The sequence below is a fragment of the Tetranychus urticae genome, chromosome 1, assembly GCF_039701765.1.
Source record: "Tetranychus urticae isolate SD_2017Ah chromosome 1, NJAU_TeUrti_SD_1.0, whole genome shotgun sequence".
NCBI classification, from domain to species: domain Eukaryota; kingdom Metazoa; phylum Arthropoda; class Arachnida; order Trombidiformes; family Tetranychidae; genus Tetranychus; species Tetranychus urticae.
In genome coordinates, this window is record NC_142958.1 from 8422464 (window position 1) to 8444103 (window position 21640).

The 21640-nt window shown below is 32.5% G+C and overlaps 8 protein-coding genes and 1 long non-coding RNA gene across 16 annotated transcripts in view; 5 read left to right on the forward strand and 4 right to left on the reverse strand.

Moving 5' to 3' along the window:
- The window catches only part of LOC107365455 (uncharacterized), a 58371-nt gene extending 54840 nt beyond the window's left edge, over window positions 1-3531 (forward strand). For all 4 annotated transcript variants that reach the window (XM_015932961.3, XM_015932965.3, XM_015932964.3 and 1 more), the window contains 3 exons: window positions 580-776; window positions 1311-1513; window positions 2722-3531. In XM_015932961.3, coding sequence (XP_015788447.2) covers window positions 580-776; window positions 1311-1513; window positions 2722-2873 — 552 coding nt within the window. In that variant the 3' untranslated portion in view covers window positions 2874-3531. The remainder of the gene's footprint in view (window positions 1-579; window positions 777-1310; window positions 1514-2721) is intronic.
- Window positions 3532-4009: 478 nt separating this feature from the next.
- Rrp4 (exosome complex component Rrp4) lies at window positions 4010-5307 on the reverse strand. The gene is made up of 3 exons (XM_015932966.3): window positions 5186-5307; window positions 4416-5116; window positions 4010-4354 (listed from the first exon to the last, which is right to left on the reverse strand). Exons 1-3 carry the CDS (start codon window positions 5214-5216, stop codon window positions 4271-4273), a joined length of 816 nt encoding a protein of 271 aa, XP_015788452.1. The 5' UTR covers window positions 5217-5307; the 3' UTR covers window positions 4010-4270.
- A 290-nt stretch (window positions 5308-5597) lies between these two features.
- LOC107365695 (uncharacterized) lies at window positions 5598-7818 on the reverse strand. Its single transcript, XM_015933250.3, has 4 exons — window positions 7422-7818; window positions 6789-7230; window positions 6646-6682; window positions 5598-6455 (listed from the first exon to the last, which is right to left on the reverse strand). Exons 1-4 carry the CDS (start codon window positions 7485-7487, stop codon window positions 5888-5890), a joined length of 1113 nt encoding a protein of 370 aa, XP_015788736.2. The 5' UTR covers window positions 7488-7818; the 3' UTR covers window positions 5598-5887.
- A 465-nt stretch (window positions 7819-8283) lies between these two features.
- Snx17 (sorting nexin 17) lies at window positions 8284-10889 on the reverse strand. Of its 2 annotated transcripts, none has more exons than XM_015933131.3 (7): window positions 10653-10889; window positions 10379-10453; window positions 10183-10300; window positions 9566-10086; window positions 9358-9498; window positions 8851-9273; window positions 8284-8770 (listed from the first exon to the last, which is right to left on the reverse strand). In XM_015933131.3, the coding sequence occupies exons 1-7, from the start codon at window positions 10713-10715 to the stop codon at window positions 8687-8689; spliced, it is 1425 nt and encodes a 474-aa protein (XP_015788617.1). In that variant the 5' UTR covers window positions 10716-10889; the 3' UTR covers window positions 8284-8686. The 2 variants fall into 2 exon arrangements, with proteins under 2 accessions (XP_015788617.1, XP_015788616.1); XM_015933130.3 differs by having other exon boundaries at window positions 8830-9273.
- A 128-nt stretch (window positions 10890-11017) lies between these two features.
- Window positions 11018-11816, forward strand: Eaf6 (chromatin modification-related protein EAF6/MEAF6). The gene is made up of 2 exons (XM_015933135.3): window positions 11018-11144; window positions 11234-11816. The coding sequence occupies exon 2, from the start codon at window positions 11244-11246 to the stop codon at window positions 11709-11711; it is 468 nt and encodes a 155-aa protein (XP_015788621.2). The 5' UTR covers window positions 11018-11144; window positions 11234-11243; the 3' UTR covers window positions 11712-11816.
- Window positions 11817-12330: 514 nt separating this feature from the next.
- On the reverse strand, window positions 12331-16213 carry LOC107365558 (uncharacterized). 3 transcript variants are annotated; one of them, XR_001569456.3, is made up of 5 exons: window positions 15851-16213; window positions 15258-15718; window positions 14228-15178; window positions 13779-13943; window positions 12331-13580 (listed from the first exon to the last, which is right to left on the reverse strand). It is a non-coding gene; the product is annotated as an uncharacterized LOC107365558 (long non-coding RNA). The 3 variants fall into 3 exon arrangements; XR_016200915.1 differs by having other exon boundaries at window positions 14228-15718; XR_016200916.1 differs by lacking the exon at window positions 13779-13943 and having other exon boundaries at window positions 14228-15718.
- On the forward strand, window positions 12931-15065 carry LOC107365602 (uncharacterized). Of its 2 annotated transcripts, none has more exons than XM_015933133.3 (3): window positions 12931-13072; window positions 13236-13421; window positions 14302-15065. In XM_015933133.3, the coding sequence occupies exons 1-3, from the start codon at window positions 13055-13057 to the stop codon at window positions 14680-14682; spliced, it is 585 nt and encodes a 194-aa protein (XP_015788619.1). In that variant the 5' UTR covers window positions 12931-13054; the 3' UTR covers window positions 14683-15065. The 2 variants fall into 2 exon arrangements, with proteins under 2 accessions (XP_015788619.1, XP_015788620.1); XM_015933134.3 differs by having other exon boundaries at window positions 14305-15065.
- Window positions 16214-16219: 6 nt separating the features above from the next.
- On the forward strand, window positions 16220-20104 carry LOC107365554 (polycomb protein Sfmbt). Its single transcript, XM_015933084.3, has 2 exons — window positions 16220-19227; window positions 19315-20104. Exons 1-2 carry the CDS (start codon window positions 16372-16374, stop codon window positions 19441-19443), a joined length of 2985 nt encoding a protein of 994 aa, XP_015788570.2. The 5' UTR covers window positions 16220-16371; the 3' UTR covers window positions 19444-20104.
- LOC107365556 (uncharacterized) lies at window positions 19670-21546 on the forward strand. Its single transcript, XM_015933087.3, is given in 5 exon segments — window positions 19670-19759; window positions 19761-19788; window positions 20331-20356; window positions 20445-20745; window positions 20828-21546. Coding segments are annotated over 5 exon segments (819 nt in total). The 3' UTR covers window positions 21202-21546.
- Window positions 21547-21640: the final 94 nt, after the last annotated feature.

The window sequence follows — 21640 nt, forward strand, 5'->3', positions numbered from 1 at the left end:
AATTACTTTTACCATTTACATTCACTTTAAGATATTGAAATGTAATTGAAGGAAACACTTTTCAATGAGCTTTACTCCAACCTTAACTGCTATTGTTTGAAAAGGTGTTAATCCAACTCTTTGTATGGTAATACCATTAATCAATGTTTATGATAATTAAACATTCAACTATAAATATTCAAAAATGTCGATTCTTCCGATTACCATAAATTAATCAAAATTAACCCATTTCCATTTGTTTACAAGTAAACAAAAAATAACCTTTTTTAGGCTTTTTTAAACCTGAAAATGATTCGAGTTACCTTTTTCCGCCCAACACTTACAACTGTTGACGCATTTTGTTTATAACCATGTTGATAGTCAACCTGGTTGTAGGTGTTTTGATTTACGTTTAAATTTCAATTACTTTACCAACTAAATAATGTAAATCAAATCTTCGCCTACCAGCAAATTGAAGCTATTCAAGGTGATATTTACCTTTGTTGATTTTGTCATTTTTATCCTCTTTTATCCTCTTTAGTGTTTCATTATTTTGTTTAAATTTTAATTTAAATCTTCTTTTTTCTATTTCTCTTCTAGATTGATCTTCTTGAATCAAATCATAATTACAAAGGTGATATTTTCATAGCATTGAAATTTGTTCCCTCCGAATCTTCACCATCAAAAGGATCAAACAATAAGAATGGTCTTCAGGGTAAATTGCTGGTTCTGGTTAAGGAAGCTCACAATTTAATGCCAACCCGAAGCAATGGAACCTCTGATCCTTTTGTCAAATGGTGAGACAATCAAGGCTGTGTTTAAAGGATTATCATCAAAAAATGTTCACAATCAATTGTCATTTAGCTCTTGCTAACGATACAGTCTAGAGTTAGATCCTGAATTTGCTAAAAAGGTTCATTCTTTCCCAATATATCAATCGTATCAAAAAGAGTGAAAAAATGACATCAAATGCAAAAAATAATAAAGGCTATCAGAATTAGTGAATGAAACAAAAAGGTAAACAATCGTAATAATGAAGATAAATGGTGTAAATTGTTGTAATAATGGTTTGTGTTTTAGTGAAAGATGAGAGGTTGAAGTAGCTGTATATGTAAAAGAGGGAAATATTTCAACTCTATTTACACTGAAATAATGCATTTGGTTGGAAATTTCAATCTGATTGTTGAACCTTTTTTCTGGTATATTTGGATCCTTTGAAAGCTTATTAAGCTCAGTTTATGTCTTATTGTCTTTTATTTTAGGACAATTTGTTGTATTGTTTTTTTAAATGAACTTTTGTTAATATCTTTTGTTTTCTGCTTCTTTTACAGTTACCTTCTTCCAGATAAAAGTAAAAAACATAAGACTCCAGTCATCAAGAAAACAATCAACCCTCGATGGAATCATACATTTGAATTTGACGATGTAACCACTAATGGATTGAAAGATCGATGTTTAGAGTTGACCGTCTGGGATTATGATAAATTGACGAGCAATGATTTCCTTGGAGGAGTCCGATTAAGCCTAGGCCAAGGTACCTAATTGTCATGATAAAGTCTCAACTCAATCACAGGCAAATCTTGAAACCCAATCATCAATCTAATCTTCAATTCATTTTCCAACTCAATCTCCTAATTAATTTGAACATTCAGTATATAAATGAAAGGATTGACAGGATTAGGATAAAAATCTTTCACCATTTTACCTTTTTCCTCTTCAGTCATCGTGAAATCATTTTTACCTCTCTCTCTCTCTCTCTCCTATTACTTGATTGTAATGGTTTAAATGATGGACAAATTGTTGCTGGTTAAATCAGTTGACTCTTCATCATTGCCAAAATAATGATGTAGGAGGAAGATGAAAAAGGTTAAATAGTGACGTTGTAGCTGAAATTTTCATTTCTTTTTTCATGCTTTTTCTACCTTCAAGACTTTCATTCATCTAATTTTGCCTTTTTTTATCTTGACTTTAATTTGTCTGTTTACATTCAAGCATAAATAATTGTACATCTAAATCATTAATGAGTGTTTACCTGATTAGCCTCTAATAATTTATTCAATTGATGCCATTTAGTGTTTTTGGCATTTAAATGTTTCCATATTCAACAAGTTGACTCTACATCTATCTATTCAGTAGTATTGTCTCACTGCATCTGAGTTTAACCCTTTCATGGTTTCAACAAACAATAGAAACTAAAAAATAGTTGTCTTTGAGACGATTTATTCAAACAAACTTGGGAACATTTGAAGAAGACAAAAAATGTCACCTGAATATGAATGCTTTAAATTTACGGATCAGTGTTTCTTGTTTAGTTTGAGGGTTTTTTGTTTCCTTTTTTTGCTATTCATCATCTGCTACTTGTGATAAATTTACCTGTCTTTGCTGGACGATGAGCTTGATTTATTATATCAAAAATATCCTTTTTCAATAAATTGGATCACCAATTGGAGATGAAATATTTTCAGTTGTTATTTTAATGTTCATTAATGTCAGAAAATCATCTTTAGCTTTCATTGTAATGAATTGAGAAAATGATAATCTAACACTTTCTTTTGTCATTTGGCAATTTAATCATTTCATTCATCAAGTCAACTATTTCTGATTCATTTGTATCTCTTCTTGTTAATCCTTTTTTTTGTGTAACCTTTTATCCAATTCCATCCTTTTAATTGTTTCAATTTGTTGAATAGCTTCTAATTAACTTCTTTTCTTCTGTTTTGATACATTAATGTATTGTAATAGGTGTCTATGATGGTAAACCGGTTGATTGGTTGGATTCATCAGAGGAAGAGATGATGTTATGGAAACAAATGCTTGATCGAACTGATATGTGGGTCTATGGAGAGTTGTGTTTAAGATCAAGTTTACAATCTCGGGCCACTCTACTCAGATGATATTGATGACAATTAAGTTGATGAATCTTTTAATTACCCGTTGATGGCGAAATAATGTTATGCAAATGAACCAGGGACCGTTGGAGATGTAACATTGAAACAAGTCGATTCTACTTTTGGTTAACTTTCAATTCAATACATCAATTTATGGATGGACAAAATGAATTGATTTATATTTATATATTGTTGATGTGAATATGCTGACTGTAAATTGTGTTATTTGATTAGATTGTGCATATGTTTTCACTCCAATGTTACCAATTATGAATTGAAATTATCATGTCTCTCTCACAGTGTTTTTATGCACAACCAATTTAAAGCACTTGATGAATATGAACAATGTTTGATATACAAGAATTTCCAGAACCAAAAAAGGACAAAATAATCTAAAAATGATTAACACGAAATGTGAATAATTGACATCCTCCAGTGTTAATTGGCAAAAAATAATCAAAATTGGATTATTTGTTGAATAGAAATTTTTATTGTTGTTATTTTTGCTGTTGAAAGATATTTATTGTATCAAAAGCAATCTTTCATTTATGATTGATTGATGTTTTTTGTTTTCTCTTAAGTCAAAAACTAACATCGTCTAATTGTTTGTCAAACAATGAATAAATTATGATCAATATAAATTACTGATCAAGTAAATAACAAACTGCGCCACTTCAAATGTGATTTTCATTCAAATATCGATATTCCCAAAAGCAATGAAACATTTTCCAGAAATATTTTTCACTCATATTCATCCTCAATAGCAATTAATATATAAAAATTCATTTCAAATAATGTTATCAATCGATGATCAAAAAATTTGATTACTCTATTGAATATCAGTCAATTTAAGGTAAAGAAAATGCAAATAAAGCAATGAAATGAATAAATTAATGCACATACGAACAAATTAACATATCATTATAAAATTTAACATTCTCTAAATGTGATCAATTTGTTATCTAGTGTACCAATAATTAACTAATAAATATTTTGTAAGACAATGTGTAAAAATAAATGTAAAAGCCTAATTGTGTGTTGAAAATATATATTGAACTTTACAAAAAATGATTGTAAAATCAACGTTCGAGTGATAAATATGGATTGAATGGGTTGAAGAGTAAATTTTGATATGATACAAGTCAATGTTAATAAATCATTCATTTTTAGTTGAAAATATCTTTCATGTAAATACATTAATTAAAGATCTTGTAACTTTTGAAATGCCATTATAATTGTTATTTATAAGTTAATCATAACATTTTCGTTTAAGCTGTTTACATTTGTAAGGATAAGATTCATTTTCTTGTCATACAGAAAATCTTTTTTACTCCGGACGATGATGGTTTAAATGCCAATATGTATGAAGTATGAAATTCATGTTGATGCCAATTCAATGGCAACTATTGTAGCTCTTCGATTTTCATTTTTTCGTTCGTCAATTGGGCTATTTCTGTCATGATTTTAGATTTAATTAGATCTTTAACCTAGAAAGAAACAAAATTCGTTTAGTTATGACACTTAAAAATGAGTATATTTTGTATTTACCTGATAGGACTGGGAAATTTCATAACAAGTATTTATACTTGTGCTGTGGAGCATCATTTTTTGTTTGGCTAATGCAAGAATACAATTTCGGACGCGAGAAATTACTTCCCGGTCAGCTAAGGGAACTGGATCTAGGTTTATAGCAAAACCGCCTGATTCAACACCTTCAGAAACTGGTAATGATATCCAAATATATCCATTGTTACCAAGAATAAGGTGAACACCACACGGCAAATTGTGAAAATGAGTTTTCCTCCTTTCAACTAGAGATGGTGAAACCCGAAGAAGCACTCCTTGTCCAAGTTTGCCATACTTTAAATTACGTGTGTGAACAGATAAAGCTCCATCAGCAAATATTGATTGTACTTCAGCGGAAATTAAATCTCCTTCTTTGAAAAATGATTTCATCATTAATTCATCCTCGACCGTTTTACGACGCAACTCTCCACCGGGTAAATTAACGGAAGACAGTAATAAAATTGTATCTAACCGAGAGCTCGTATCAATACGCCAACGTTTATGTTCTGTTTGAACATCAATCACACGACCCACCACAATGTCTCCAATTTCACCATTATATCGGGTTCTTAACGGTCTCACTGATAATAATTTATTTACTTTGTCAATACAGCCAGCAACGGAAGAGGTTAATACTTTAGACTTATAATAAGTTCCATGACCTCTCATGTAATCGGCATCCTCTGTAAAAATAATAAGTTCCAATTACACACAATAATAAACTGCAAAATAATAGAAAAAGCGAAACTTACCTGTAACAGTGTCACCCGGGAGGCACAACATAGTGTTCAAAATGATCTAAGATAATTGTTGATGAAAAAATAAGATTTTTGACAATTGAAATTGAGTAAAATTCAGATTAAATCAATTTGTTTACCAAAAAATACAATTTTTTATTTGTGCTCGGTTCTGCCTGGAAGACCAGGAGAGCCTGCGGCTTGTAAAGGCGCCGCTAAATACAAAAACTCGTGTTTTGAAATGTTGCTAAGCAATATTTCAGTAGCGCCAAGTGTGAAAAATTGATAAATAGAGAAACCTTGTATCAGAACTTCTTATTCAGGAGCTTTTCAGCCTAATAAAGACTCTATTCGGAGTAACGAGATTATCTTGTGAGGATTAGTATTTATTGAAACATCAGGCACAAATAGGATAAATGAAAATGTATACTTTTTACATAACTTTAATAGGAGTGAAAATTATGATTCCAAAGAAATATAACATACATGTTTAATTTCACATGTCATTTTTACAAAAGTGATTAAAGTGATGAAGTTCACAACTTTTCTTCATAAATAAATAAAGATGTAATTGAGATGGGTCGAAGCACATGGTCAACTCCAATGAAATAATTATTTATTGTATTTGTGAAAGAAAAATTTATCTTGCATTATTTTTGGTTTTTGGTCACTTCTCTTCCTATTGATAATGGTTTTGTTTTGTTTAGCTCACAATTTTCAAGCAAGTGAAAGTATCACAGATACATTATCAACAGGAGAATTGAGTGAATCAAAAGAAGTTTGAGTTTCCAGAAACTGAATATTGTTGAGTGAATAGATTTCCCTGGTTCTTAAATTTTCAATGAGCCTTCTTAAGATAATTTGAGCTCGATTTTCAACTTTATCATTGAACTTAAGTTTGGGATCACATTCCATAACCTCGTAATTTCCCTTCTCTGGATTCCAGACAATTTTAAATTCCAACACTGATTTACTATTACAGGGTTCACTAATTATGGCCAAGATGTAGGCATAAATTTTGGAAGGTTTGGTATTTACTCCAAAGACGAGAACTTCATAGTTTGAGAGGCCAATAAAATTGTTAACGTTCTTCTTGTCAAGAGTTTCAGCTAGAACTTGTTCAATGTCCAATACAGAATTATTTACTTTACAACATTCTCCTTTAATTTCAGGCTTTTTGATTTCCAAAAAAATGATTTCTGTTCCAGTGTGAAATGCGCAAACCGAGGGACCAAAAAGAAGTAATCCTGGAGAAAGATACTCATTGAAGCTAACTTTGTTCTTTCTATTTGGAGTAAAAAGTAAAACAAAAAGAAAATGAGTTAAAAATCTTTTCATTAAATCAATGAGAACTGAAATATAGCGAATTCGATCGATAATCACAAAAATAGATCGAATAGGAGTCAACTCCAAGAATATGGTCGATGTGAAAAGACAGACAAACAATTGATGAAGTAAATAAGAAAAAAGATTACCTGTAAGCTGCTGATAGCTTATATTTCCAATCGACAACTACACATAAAAAGGGTAGAAAGCAGAAAAAAAGAGAAAGAAAAGAATGAACGATGAGTACGTGAATTAACTGGCAATTACTTAAAAGAGGAATGTCTAAACTAACCAGATAGAGTGATTAAGCCCGGTTGTAAGATATGAGATCGCTTTCGGTTAACATGTATACAAACTAAATTAATCACAGAGGGTCGATGACTTTCCGGAATGGTAAGTATTAACAAGTGTTTATCATCACGAGGCCATTGATAAACATGGATAGCCGTTGATTCATAAAGATACTCAATTTGAGGCAATGGTGTTAGATTGTTACTACTGATGAAAATGACGTGCTCTGATACCAATTTCAATGGTCCATGATGATTAAAATACCAAATGTAAAAGTACATTGTATCAGCAACGAAACGATAGCTAAGCAAATATTGGCCATCACGGGTGAATCCAAGAAATATGTGAGATAAGACATCATTAGACGGAACAATTTGTCCAAGTGGATAGTATCTTCTTGGTAATGCCTGAGAAATGTTTGAACGTTTAACACTTCCATTGATCTAAGAAGACGAAAGAAAAAATAGGACATGAAATTAAATCAGATAAAATTTATTGTTTAAATCATTAAATAAATGTCTAAATAAGTGTCTCTATTGTTATTAATGTTTTATACACATTACTAACCTTGAAAGACAATTAAAATAAATGATTGTTAAAAAAATTAAGAGACACCGACAGACAAAGCTCTTACCTCAGATTCTCTTAACAAGTTGACTAAAGGCTTCAATGTTGTTGCTCCTCCATTTTCATTCTCCATGATTTGATTTAGCAAGTGATTTGCTCAATTCAGTTGTTAAACGGTTGTATTATTAACTGGTGGGGATGTAAGACTCAATTTATTCCACTAGAACAATTCACAACAATACATCCGAGATTCAACTTCAAATGGTAAACAAGCAGCTAACAACGCATTCAATCCCACCAACCTCAACGAGGGACTCTAAGTTAATTTTTAATTGTAGCTACATTTGAACATGGGTATCCTGTAAAGTGGAAATCATGATGGTCAGCGAATTCAGTTTCACTATTAACTAGTAAATTAAGATAAAGGTGAATATGAAAAGACTTTTGACACAAAACGTAATAGAAAAGGTTTTTAATGATAACAACAGAGAAAAAAAGAGGGAGATTGAAAAAAGAAAAAGCTAAAAAATAGAAGCGCGCTACTTGATATCATTTAGAATGGAAAGTATGATTAAGGGGGAAATCTAATTAAATTACAATATATTGATTAAGATCAGCAGTTGATCATCTCTATATCACATTAAATTAAAAAAATTTCAGAATTTTTAATCAATATGGCCCTGAGATAGTCAATTAGGAATCATTTACAGCTTGTAACTTGAAATTTGAAAATATTTTTATTGTTTCTTAACAATTCTTTGCAATAATATGCAAATTATCACTAATTTAAGGTTTTTTTATGGATAAAAACAGCTTTCTGTGCTTTTCTGGCTTTTTAGAAACGAAATATTAGCCGTTATTGGAGATATTAGGAATGATCTCAGGTCATAGATTTGATAGCTTCGGTTTAGATTAACGTTATTTAGGTATGTATTATTTAATATTTTCTTATTTATTTAGTGTATTAAGCACACATGTTATGTGTACTGTTAGGCGATATACAATTATACAAAAATGAAGGGAGGGAAATGAAGTCATGAAAAGATAGTCAAGAAAGATAGATAATATTGATTTTGGCGATATATTGATTACTTAGTGGTAGAATAGAGATTCAATTTATACTCCTGGAGGACAGAAGTGTTGTTTTATAGTTAATTCGTTTCAGTATTTCAATTAAATCCAAATGAACTGCTAAATGCTGGACTAACTGAAGAAAAATGAAGTCTTGAAGCAAGGGAATGGCTTTTCGTTGTTATGCTTGTATTACAATTTTCTAGATTGTAATATATTAATAATAACTTTGAAAATAACTTTTTTCTCCTGTCATAAAGTCTATAAATCGTCGTCACCAATACCATCAAAAGCGTCGTTGGCCACAGATGGTCGCACCCTGATAACTCCGTTGAGAGATTGTGACTAATAGAGAGAAAATTAAGATTAGATTGTGCCTTTGAAAACAATTGGAAATTACATACAAGGTAAGATAGAATACTTACTCTTCGCATTCTAGTTTGATTAGAGCAATTTATAAAATTGTCGGTAGTTACAGATTTAGGAAGATTGATTGGTTGACTTGTGCCATCACGTTTCAAATACTGGTAAGAATCTTTTTTGATGCTAAGCTTTGATAAGCCTTGAGAGAGATTCCCATCGTCTTTACCATTGATACCTTTTCTTTTCATTAATAATTCTTCCACCATACCTCTCAAACACATGCTCATGAGAATCGATTGTTGATCACTTTTGATCGTAATCCATTTCAAACAATCTTTGTTAAACAGATACTCAAATGATAATTCGAAGCGAGTTAACTTGTTGACATTTTTTGCGTTAAATTCCGTTTTATCGTCGTCTAAACATGTCGTCAGTCTCCAACAGCGAATTCGAGTGACACGGAAAACATATTCAGTGGCCTTGTTCTATAAATTAAAATAAAATTCAATTTAGTTCATCAGAATAAAAATAGAATTGAAGTTAATGTGATAGCAAAATTATTTACTGACCGATGAACCAATCGTAGTAATGACTAATTCTTTACCACCAGCATTAACTATTACGCTAGTGTTTGGAGAAGGATGATCACAAATGCAGGGTTCAAATTGAATGTAGCCATAGAATTTCAATGTTTTAGCAAGCTCGATTAGCTGAAAAAAAAATCAAGATAACAGTTGTTAGTTAAAATCTTTACAATCGTTTCTTTATAATTGTTACCTCTCTCTTGGAACCTTTAGATTTTAGATTGGAAAGTTGCTTTTCAACATCCTTATTCACTTTTATCCAGCCTCTTTCAATATCAATGATAGTCTGTGAATACAATAGATTGAAGCTAACTTTATCATCCATCAAAATATCGTCAAAAGAAGAGTCCCAATAGTTTTTTCGCATAACAAGTCGATGATGATTACAATTGGTATTAAAATTTTTCAAAGTGAGATAAGGAGATTCAAAATCCATGAGTCGACGTAAAATTATAAAATTGGCTTCCTCTTGGCGAACAATGAACAATGAAAAATAACACATCTTCTCGATTGATAGTTGAATGGATCTACTAGCAGATTCTAACACGTTGGAGGTCTTGTCAGTTTTCAATACTTTTACTCGAATACTTTCCCAATTCATCAGGTAAATATCTAGATCAACATCTTCCGGCGCACAATTGTTAGTTTCTTGTTGAGCATGTAGGAGAAAACTATTGAAATAATCACTTTTACTAATTCGATCATCTTGACTAACTTTAAATAAGGAGAAAAAAACAAAAAAATAATTGTAATTGTTGGAGCAAAAACAAGGTTAAATAAATTCAGTTGAACAAGAAAATGGTTACATACTGATCTGCAGATACTTTTCCAGTTGGATTCTTCTCTCCTCTACTTGAGTTTGATTGAGAGGAAGTAAACGTTTGGGTGGAAAATAAGGTAAACAATTTGATCCGAATTGTTTTTTCAACTGCCATGAGAAAAAGATACATTAATCAAATTATGTAATGAATAAGTATTAAGCAATAGGTAATAAAAATATACTTACTTGTTCGTGGAAATTTAACAATTGTTTATAACGGAGAAGGCAATGTAAAGACCCATTAGCATGAATAATGTAAGCCTTAAAGGGAAAAAAGCAAAAGGAAAAAGATTATGGTAAGATTTCAGATTCGAATTGATGAGAGTCATGTTGACATGCAATGAATTTGATTGGAAAGGAAAGCTTTGATATCTATAGCTTAGGGTTAGTGTTAACGATGATGCAGATTTAGTTTATGTATTTTAGGACGGATAAGAAATGAGATTAAAAAAAAACTTACAACAAATGTTTGTCCTTGTTTGGCATCTTTCAATTCTTGCGTTTCTGGTATAGAAAAATGCATGATGATCTCAGAGAGAACACAAAATTATCAACTGATAGTAGAGACTAATACACTCTTTGGAATATAATTGAAATTTATCATTTCTATTAAATAGCTTTGTGCGTCCACACAATCAACTTTTTAATTTTAAATACGTTTGATACAAAAACTGCTTTCAGACTTGACTTAACCTGTTTTTCAGACTGAAGATAAAAATTTCATTAATCTGAAAGCTCGGTGTTCTATTAAGTGTTCATAGATGGCACTTGGTTTTGAAAACACTGTGCGCCGCATAGTGTCAGTGGAAAGAAGTAATTTTCATGTGTGTCTTGTTTACATTTCTGTAACTTAAATAAATTAATTATTTGCTTTTTAATTATTTCATTCTTATTGAATAGTGTTACCAACTCCCATCAAAACTGAAGATTCCTAATGTACATTGGACTTTAGGTGAGTTATCCTATTCACTAGATTGAGATAAGAGACTTTTTGTTATTTGCTGAAAAAATATAAATGTAACTCTTTGTTTCTTGTTGTAGATTGCTCATTATGGACGCTCGAGCTGAGTTAACCGAACTCATTAAGAGGCGGGAAGAAATAGCAGAAACTTTAGCAAACTTGGAACGGCAAATTTATGCTTTCGAGGGTAGTTATCTTGAAGATACACAACTCTATGGAAATATTATCAGAGGTTGGGACAGGTATTTAAGTGTAAACAGAGGCAGTAAAAGTGAGAAGCGGAGTCGAAAATTCAAGGAAACTGATAGACTTTTTTCAAATTCATCTATAACTTCGATGGCTACTGTTCGAGGTTTAGATAAAGAAGGTACTGGTGGTGGTGTTGGTGTTGGCGGGGGAACTGGTGCAGGTCAAAATGAGGAGCAAAGTAGCGAAGAAAATAATTTCAGTGGCGGCGAAGATAATGGAGAAACTGAGGATGGTTCTCAACCAGCACCAATCGGGCGACCTTCTAAAGGCTCTAAGAAAATCAAGAAAGCAAATCGTCCCAGTGTTTAAAATTGCCAAAATTCATCCAACACGATTTTAATCCATTTCATTGTTTAACCTGTCATCATCATATTTACTAACAACAATAACAATAAACCCAAATTTTCCGGTCTATTAAGGGTCTATCTTAATTTTGAAAGTGATAAGATTTCAAGGCCTGGTGATAATTTAATCGGATATAATTAAAGATGGAATCAGTTAAGATTAGTGGTTTAAAATTTTTAAATGTTCATTGATTGGATCACATTTATGGATAACCTCACTCTAATAAACAAAGTACATTTCAAAATCAAGAATCCCGAAAAAGCTGAGTGAATGATAAAGATAATGAAATATTTAAAAGTGTCGCAAAATCACGTAATTGGAAATCTTCCCAGACGATCATTGACATTCAAATATAAATATAATTTATAACCAAATTAAACGTTTTTAATGTTAAACATTTAGATTGACACTGCCAAGGGGAATAACTTTTAATTGAAGATAAGATTGTATGGAAATTGAATAATTACCAATTACTATTATTAACCCTGCATTGTAAAAACGAAAGTGTCAAACATCGTTTATTTGATTGAACATAATGGTACACGGAATATCCGAAAAAATTAAAACAATTGATTGTACAGGCTTACAGAAGGAATTGAACATTTAATTTCGAGAAGCAAATTATTGATTATTAAAAGAAAGCAAGAGGACGAACAAGACGGAGATGTTGGTTGTTATCTTGATGATAATGACGATAAAAGAAGGAAAAAATGAAGTTGAAAAAGGAACTGAACAGGGAATGTTGATCTAATCCGAAACAAGTGATAAGGCATTTATACTACGTGATGTGAGAGGTAAAATTAAACGTAAAAAAGATGAAAATTAAGCGATTTGCAGTTTTCATGGTTAGTTAAGCTTGTAGCGTTGATAAAAACAGCAAACAACATTGGAGTTGCCATAAAAATAAAAATTGTTGGTACTTGGTTACATCCAGTCTTTTCCATTCATATAACACCTAATTTTACTTGAAATCATCTTTTTTCAGCGAAAAAAAGGGAACGGTTTATGTTTTTCCTTTTAGTCCTTTTGCTTCATCAATTGTCGGCGCCATCATTCAATCATCATAATCATCGGTAGTTATCGGTATCGTTGTCGTTCTTGTCAAACCAAACCATATACCAAGTCAACTCCTCCTTGAGTGGTTACTAAACATTCAACAAAAAAGTCAAACTCGATATAAAATGAAAAGGTTTTCCATTTTGGTTGTTAGTTGTTAACATTCATCCTCCCAGTGGATTATGATATAACAGTTGTTCAGAGTTAAATAATATTAAGTTTTTTGGATTGATTGTTGCAACTGAAGTAAAATGTGTCGACTTTTGAAGGTGAGAACAATCAGTGTTCGCATTTGAATATTTATTAACAATCCCTTGCATGACTAATGGTTAATGTTGTTGTTGTCCAGCAATCTGTTTAATTTTCACCTTCATCTCAGGCAACATGTTTATTAATTTATAATTTATTTATTCAATTCTTTTCTCCTGTTAGAATAACTTTTGGTCCCTTTTGTTGGTATCTTTTTTGTATATTCTTGTAAAAGTTTCATGTGAAAAGCTTCTTCATCCAAGATATCCTCATTCTCACCCAACTCCAAATCAACCGCTTCCTTTAGCTGCCAATGATGTGAACGGATATGTTGACCATCAACCTCAGGCCTCATATGACCACCACCATGTAAGTTTAAACCAATTATATCAGTATGTTTGATTTATTATTGAATCTATGATCGCCTAAATATTCCTATTTTAACCGATTTTATCGAGATGGCTTGAATGGTTTGCTAGGGTTTATTGGTAGCTCAACTTTTCTTTTTCGTAAGATGATGAAATGTTGCTGAAACAAATGAACAATTAAGATTAGGAATCTGAAGGAAATAAAATTATCTAGCTTGATTTAATTAAATTTGAGTTACTGCTCATTTGAAGCATAAATTGACTGAAACAAATGAGAAATAGATATTGATTACTTATAAACAAATAAGATGAGAACAGCTCTTCACAGCCTTTGAAGCTTGCTTAACCGCCTGATTACCTGATTTCATTATCAGCAAATCTTTCTACTTGAATCAGTTATTGTCATTTCTACTAATGTCATCCATAAATCATGATATATGACAATCCAAATTATTCGATTTCGTTTCAAATAGGTAGCGATTCGGAAAACAATAAATCAATCTTTTTGGTGCTATCTTCCAATCTAATTAAGCGTATCCAACATGAATAAGATATCATATTTAGTTTGAGGCTTTACATCCAAAAAGAAAATTATATGATAAATTCAAAACCAAACTTTTGAAATTACTCCGAGAATCAATTAACTCCTTAGAAGTTCATTTCATCCATAACAATAGCTTTTGACCATAAATCAATAATTAACAATAGTATATTCGGATATTCATCACAAGCTTGATTAGCTCTGAGAATATGACGCGACTAAATGGAAGAGTTATATCAAAGTCGAATTGAATATTTCTGATTTACCTTCTAATTCCTTTGCTTTTACTCTATCAACTTGTATGTATTACGATTGGAACGAATTGGTTGGTTAATATTAGCAGCACGAAGAGAAGTATCCTTACCAGCCTTACGGTTTTGGTTATGAAGTCGAGGATGGTTGGGGTAACACTCAATACCGACACGAGAAAGGTTTAGACCCCTGGAAGGTGAAGGGAAGTTATGGATACAAAGACGCTTGGGGAATCTATCGACATGTTGACTATATCGCAGACAAATGGGGCTTCCGAGCAAACATTAAGACAAATGAACCAGGAACTGCACCCAAAGATCCAGCTGCTGTTAAAATGAATTCAAACCCAGTTCCAGCCGGAACTCATGGATTTATCAAGAAGTATGATGTTAAAGATGAGGTCCCTGATCATTCCAAGACATCTTACATTTATGCCAAACAAAAGAAAACCCAAGCCAAGGCTTATTAATCTCAATCAAAACTTGACTACAAAAAAAAGAGAAACTCAGATTAATTCATGTATTTTTGGGATTCACCAGGAATCTTATGATTACAATTTGGAACCCACATTTCCACCAAATTTTGTATGTAAATAGTCTTAGTATTTTTTTCCCAATGAAACTCTCTCCATCCTTAATCCAGCTGAAAAGTCAAAAGCTGGCAAAATCAAACGACGCAACGGAGAAAGTTCATTAATCTTTTTTTTCAATCAACGATTTTTCACCAACCAATGTAATCATTTTATACTTTTAGTTTTGGCTCTTTTCTTTTGTATATTTTGATATATTTTTCGCTTCTTGATCATCGATCTAATAAAAATGTTGTCACTGTGACTATTTTTAAATTACCAAAGGCTATTGTATATTCACTTACATGCTGATCGAGATCCTGAAAATATTGAGGCCAGACGAGTTGATAAACATTTTTTGATCAAAACAATGGTTACTTTTCCTGAAATGTGCCATCTGAGGATGTAGAGCAAAGTAGAGAGTGTTGTCGTTAAACTAATTTACGCGAAGTCGCTGTTCATTGATGTTGGCTAACCTTATTTTTAGGCCTAATCAAAAGCCACATTCTATAATTTGTGGCTCATTAACTTGATTATGATGGTGATATTGGTTAATGAGCGGTTTAACCATCTATTGATTTCACTTGTTTAATGTTTCTGGTGTGGTTATTGGAGAGAGAAGTGAAACAAAAATAATAAAATAAACTGTAAGATTGTATTACAAATATAATATAATTTCAATAATAGTTAATTTCGATTAGTTCTGAAAGTGGAATAGGCAAAAGCTGATCGAGTGAATCCGACCATTTAAGTGTCAATTATATCGTTTTCAATTGGTAACAAATTCATTGTTATGTGTCAAAACGCCACACTCAGGGTTGTATTTCTATTGAGATAATTTCACTCATTGTTGGATATCAATTCATTCAATTTCGCCATCTTCCATCATTGAATTATTCAATATTTATTGATTACTATTCCTCGGGCAAAAAGTAATCTGTTAAACAGCAGTTAACACAAAAACAAAATTAAAAGAGGACAAGATTTAAACAGATGATACTGCAACATTGATTTACGTGTTAATTTCTAATTGCTCAAAATGAACGACATCTTTGATAAATCAACTTACCTCATAAAATACTAACTCGTGTAGAGTGTGTAGAGATATATCCACCGGTCGTAAATAACTGATTAGTAATCACTTAGGGCTGGTATTGATTCGTGTTTTAACTCCGGTATCTATAGAGATAATAGAGACACTGGTTTGTAATAGAAATGATAAATTAATATTAGATAATAAAGTTAAAACAATTGCATTGAAAATATTTGTAATCATGAAAAATACGCAAAACTAATAAGCAATGCTACCAGAAAAGATAAGAAAATAAATTTGACATTTGGTAAGAATATTTGATTAACGCGCTCAATTTTACCCAGTTAAATGTGAGTATTGAGTCTTTCTTTAACAGTGCTTTTAATGCTATTTGACTTTTTTTTGTGATGCGTTAGTCAATTAATTGATTATTTCTTTACCATCAAATAACCTTTTCATACTCCAATTATTTAAATTTGATTTACCGCTTAGAGTTTTCCTTTCAATCTCTTTAGCCAATCAAAAATTGCTGTTTTAATCAACTTATGGATTAGATAATGGTAAAGGACCCAATGGAGTCCTCAAGTTTGCTTTCAAATAAAACGGGTTTCCTTAAGGATTCACCCAACAACATCACCATCAATAGTAACAACAATAATAATAGTAATAATAATAACAACAACAATAACAATAATTCCAATTACAATAAGATACCCATTATGAAGGATGGAATGGCAACCTGTTTGCGATGTGGTAATGTTGGTGTTAAAGATACCTTCTATGGAAAAGGCAAACAATACTGTTCTGCTAACTGTGTCCGAGGTCTTATTCCGGGCGCATCAACCTCTCGATTTGTACCCCTGTTCAAAATACCTCCGGTAACATTAGCTAATGTGGCTTCCTCATCAGCTGTAAACCAACCTCCTTCGCGCAAAATAAACCTAGTTACGACAACCATTGGGCCGACAACATTAACCAATCCCTTAACTCAAGCAAATTCACCTAAAATAAACCAAACAAGTGTAATACAATCAACATCTTCATCAGCCTCAACAGCTACACCAAAACCTTTGACACCAACAACATCTACATCTTCAAATTCAGCAAATACATCAACTGCTCCTGCAACCTCGACATCGACATCGACATCATCATCAACCTCATTGTCATCATCAACCTCATCATCAACCACCCTATTACCATCATCTTCCTCAATCCCTCCATCACCAAGTGGCTCATCTAGCAATAATGTCAATATACAATCTGGTGATACATCAAATCCCAAAGCAACTGAACCTGCTTCAGCAACTCAGACTGAACAGGCTAATACCAGCGGTCATTGTTCATCTCCACTAACACCACAACCAGGACAGATTCATGGAAAGTCTAATGGAAACTCTCCTATACAACAAAAACGGAAAAAGCAGCCTCTACTAACAGAGCAACCTAAAGTTCAAAATGAGTCAGCATCAACAAGTAATAGTGTAATAAATAGTACTGAAAAAAAGCCGGGACAAACAAATCAAGGCGAGTCTAGTAAAGGTAGCTCCAGCAGTAATAGTTCTAATCAAAAGTCAAGTAATGTCAATTCTCCCCATAAAAATACACCTAAATATCTTTCAAACTCTTTCAATTGGATTACCATGTTGGAAAAGAACCATGATTTACTTACTGCTCCAGTTTCATCTTTCAAACACTGTCCTGTGTCAGAGGTTTGGAATAGCTTTGTCACAATTGGTCTCAAGGTAGAAGTCAAGAATCGCGATGTTCCACTGCCAAAAGCCCCAAAAGCGAAACAAGACTACTACTGGATTGCCTCTATTGTCAAAGTAGCTGGATATTTTATATTACTCCGTTATGAAGGATTTGACACTGATGGATCTAAAGATTTTTGGATCAATTTATTTTCTAATCAGATTCATCCTATTGGTTGGTGTGCTGCTCAAGGTAAAATTTTAATACCACCGAAAATGATAGCCGATAAATGTAGTGACTGGAAGGCAGTTCTGGTTAAAAGATTAACTGGTGCACGTACATTACCTGACAACTTTTTCAATCAAGTGAAAGAAAGTTTGAAAAGTCGCTTTAAAGTGGGAATGATTTTAGAATGTGTTGATAAAACACGATTAAGTGCCGTCAGAGTGGCAACCATTGACAAAATAATTGGTGGTCGTCTTCATCTTAAATACGAAGGAGAAGAAGAAGATGAAGCTGGTTTCTGGTGTCACGAAAATTCTCCCTTAATCCATCCAGTTGGCTGGGCTCAAGTTATTGGGCATGAATTAAAAGCAACTCAAGACTATGCACGCTCATCATTAGACAAAACAATTCATAAAAAATTTGACGAAAATGATGCTTATTGGTCTTTGTTTCCTGTTCAACGGCCTCATCCGTCTATTAACATGTCTGATTACCAATTTTCTGAAGGCATGAAACTTGAAGCAATAGATCCTCTGAATTTATCAAATATTTGTGTTGCAACTGTCACCAAAGTTCTTCGTAGTCACTATCTGATGATAGGAATAGACGGAATGATGGCCAATGATGGGTCAGATTGGTTTTGTTATCATGTGCTCAGTCCTAATATATTCCCTGCTGGATTCTGTATGCTTAATAACATTCCTCTGACTCCACCAAGTGGTTATAACAAAGAATTTAATTGGTTTGAATATCTGCAAGAGACACAATCTCGTGCTGCTCCGGTACATCTGTTCAAAAAAGATATACCTGTTCACGGGTTTAAAGAAGGAATGTTTATTGAAGCTGTAGATCTTATGGTGCCTCGATTAATTTGTGTAGCAACCATAATTAAAGTAGTTGGCAGATTGCTTAAAATACATTTCAATGGCTGGGATGAAACTTACGATCAATGGTGTGACTGTGAATCACCTGAATTATATCCTATTGGCTGGTGTCAAATGGTTGGATATCCATTAGAACCACCTCGAGAAGGGGATTCTAGTGAAATAGCTACCTATTCGGCAGCAATCGATGGTAGATCGAGAAAGCGACATTACTTCAGAGGTCGCCATAAAAGGCGTAGACGAGGAGCCGCTTCAACTTCAAATGAAAACAGTCATATAAATTATTCAAACCCAGAACAAGCTTCTACCTCAGAACTTATCGATTCATTTTCATCCTCATTTTCATCTATCAGCTATGATTGGTCTTCATCCCAACAAGCTGGACCTTCATCTCCCCCTACATCTATGCCTTATGCCTGTGAATCCAACAGCTCAGTGGTTGTTAAACCATCCCCCATTCAACCAATAACCCCAGCTCCAGGTCCGAGTTCAACTGCAACTAAATCTTCTGAAAGATCGGAAGATCCACGAAATTGGTCTGTTGATGATGTTTATGATTACTTGCAAGCCAAGGATTGTGGAAATTATGCTCATTGTTTTGTTAGAGAGGTAAATTTGTTTAAATTGACGTTATTAGTAAACGTTATTTGCTTAATTTTATTTAATTATATTAATCATTTTTTCATCCTATTGCAGAAAATTGATGGGTCTCGATTTTTGAAACTTACTAATGATGAAGTACTCGAGTTGACATGTAAGAAATTAGGACCTTCGCTCAAAATTAATGCCTTGATCCAGTCTCTGAGAGGAAACAAACCTCAATGAAATACAAGCACATTAGGAAACAAATTAATTACATATATATTAAATACGTATATATATAAAATAATAATAGCATTTTTTAAACAACTATATCTACAACAATTGACACTCAAAGTTCTGAGATAGATCATACTTTTTTATACGTTATCACCTTTTTCGCCTGGAATAACTTATGTAAAAGGCTTGCAATATGTGTGTTGAATAAATTTAAGTTTGGTTTAAATTGAAAATGTGCAGTGAATCATCCTCATCAATTGTAATAAAAGAACGAATTACAAAAAAAAGAATGATTATGCTTCCTGGTTTCACCATAATTGTCATTATCTGTAAAAGAAATAACTTTCACATGTAAATCCCTTTCTTTAACATCATCTTTCCTGTGATTTATTTTATACTGTTATAATCATTTTTTATCATATAAACCTTTAATGACATAAACCTCCAATATCAACGACATTGTCTTCCTCAAGTTAAAATCTTTGTTTTGGTGTGTACAACTTATACAACTGCTTAATTAACCTCCAGAATTTTATTTACTTGGTGCTTCCTACTTGAACTAGGCATTTTGGTAATCACAGAGGCGTTCAGATTTGAATTTCGAACCAAGGTTTTTAGCTAAAGTCAACCGTTATAATGGAATTAAATTGATGATCATTTATTCTCATCTTCTTGTCTTCTTCTTTCTTCAAACAAAATGAAATACTATTTTTCGCCTACATTATGCCGCAGACCTTACAAGGTTGAAAAGTTAATTTACCTTCGAATCTGAATTTGAACAATTGTTATATCTTCTGTTCGCCCACAAAGATGGTTAATAAAGATCAGTTTCTACTTATAATCATTCAAAGCTCATTCCTGTTCCAATCAACATCTTTTACATTTGTTTTTAGTTTACTCTTGGATTAAAAACATGATGGTAAGTCAACAATTTACCGATTCTTCTCTTAATCAACTCTATCCATAGAAGATTTTTGAATTAATATTTATTTTATTTTATGTTACAGTTGTTAATTTTATTTGTGATTGGATCAGCAATAGCTGAAGACTACATCCACGATCCAATTCAATACCAATCACAAGGCAACCAAGGATCCTACAATTTTGGATATGATACTGGTTTATACGGTTCTCATCAATTTCATCACGAAACAAAAGATGATAATGGTTTAGTTCGTGGTAAATATGGTTATACCGATCCTAATGGGAAATTGCGTTTAGTCCATTATACATCAGGTCCCAATGGCTATCAAGTTTACCCTGATTCACCAGTAAACAGCGTTCCAGTGGCCTCTCCATCAGCTCAAGGTAGGATCTTAAAAACATACCAAACTTTCAATTAGAAATCACATTTTTTTGTTATTCAATACTTTTTGTCTTCTTCTTACAGTGAGCAAAGTTTCTTCGAGGATTACCTATCCAGTATCTAAAGTTGCGCCCATAAAATCAGCTAGACAAATCGTTGTACCTCTGCCACCAGCCAAAACTGTCCAACGAGAACATGTAGTTACCAAGACACACTTTAGTCCGGCTGATACCTTTCGCGCTCGTTACACAAGTGGATCATTCAAAGGAGCCAAACGGGCAGAGGTTAAAGGAGGCTCATTAGTTGTTGAGGAATTACAGCAACAACAATCATCACCAGTTGTAGCAGTTAAGTCACTATCTATTAAGAGTGCCAACCGTCCAATACCGATTACACCAGCTCAATACAGATCCAAATATCCTCCAGCTGGGCGATACAGTCGTTGTTACTGTGAATAGATTATATTTTGTGATGATTTTACATTTATGGATTCACGGACTTACCATTTATATTTTTGATGACTCTTTGATCTGAATAGTGAGGAAACATGACCAATAAGCAACTTATAACTCCAACAATCATTTTAGTTTTCCTGCAAATTGATACTCAACCAGTCCCAATCTCCATCTAATCAAATTTATTTCTCGGCCAATGCGATCTGTCTACGGATTTTGGCAATAATCAATCTTAATTCAATAACTTGAATCTGAATATCGCAATTTTTGTTCATTGTAAAGTGATGTTTAACTTTTCAAGCTTTTGTATTTGTCTAAAGTGAATAAACTAAAATGAAAGATTTATTTCAACCTTTTGGATGTTTTTACAAGTTCAATGTTAAACAACTTTTACTGGTTAACAAATTGTACTCAAGTGAATTGAATTAGGCCGAAAATTGTT

Excerpts from the sequence above, each read along its gene's own strand:
- Snx17 (XM_015933130.3), bottom strand. The coding sequence starts at position 10,715 with ATGCATTTTTCTATACCAGAAACGCAAGAATTGAAAGATGCCAAACAA. Across the intron at positions 10,454-10,652 it reads AACAAGGACAAACATTTGTT|GCTTACATTATTCATGCTAA; the intron begins GTAAGTTTTTTT and ends TTTCCCTTTAAG. Across the intron at positions 10,301-10,378 it reads TGTTAAATTTCCACGAACAA|TTGAAAAAACAATTCGGATC; the intron begins GTAAGTATATTT and ends TTCTCATGGCAG.
- Rrp4 (XM_015932966.3), bottom strand. The coding sequence starts at position 5,216 with ATGTTGTGCCTCCCGGGTGACACTGTTACAG. Across the intron at positions 5,117-5,185 it reads CCCGGGTGACACTGTTACAG|AGGATGCCGATTACATGAGA; the intron begins GTAAGTTTCGCT and ends TTATTTTTACAG. Across the intron at positions 4,355-4,415 it reads AAATTTCCCAGTCCTATCAG|GTTAAAGATCTAATTAAATC; the intron begins GTAAATACAAAA and ends GTTTCTTTCTAG.
- LOC107365602 (XM_015933133.3), top strand. Across the intron at positions 13,422-14,301 it reads CCTCATATGACCACCACCAT|CAGCACGAAGAGAAGTATCC; the intron begins GTAAGTTTAAAC and ends GGTTAATATTAG.
- LOC107365554 (XM_015933084.3), top strand. The coding sequence starts at position 16,372 with ATGGTAAAGGACCCAATGGAGTCCTCAAGTTTGCTTTCAAATAAAACG. Across the intron at positions 19,228-19,314 it reads CTCATTGTTTTGTTAGAGAG|AAAATTGATGGGTCTCGATT; the intron begins GTAAATTTGTTT and ends ATCCTATTGCAG.
- LOC107365695 (XM_015933250.3), bottom strand. The coding sequence starts at position 7,487 with ATGGAGAATGAAAATGGAGGAGCAACAACATTGAAGCCTTTAGTCAAC. Across the intron at positions 7,231-7,421 it reads ACTTGTTAAGAGAATCTGAG|ATCAATGGAAGTGTTAAACG; the intron begins GTAAGAGCTTTG and ends TCGTCTTCTTAG. Across the intron at positions 6,683-6,788 it reads GGGCTTAATCACTCTATCTG|TTGTCGATTGGAAATATAAG; the intron begins GTTAGTTTAGAC and ends TTTTATGTGTAG.
- Eaf6 (XM_015933135.3), top strand. The coding sequence starts at position 11,244 with ATGGACGCTCGAGCTGAGTTAACCGAACTCATTAAGAGGCGGGAAGAA.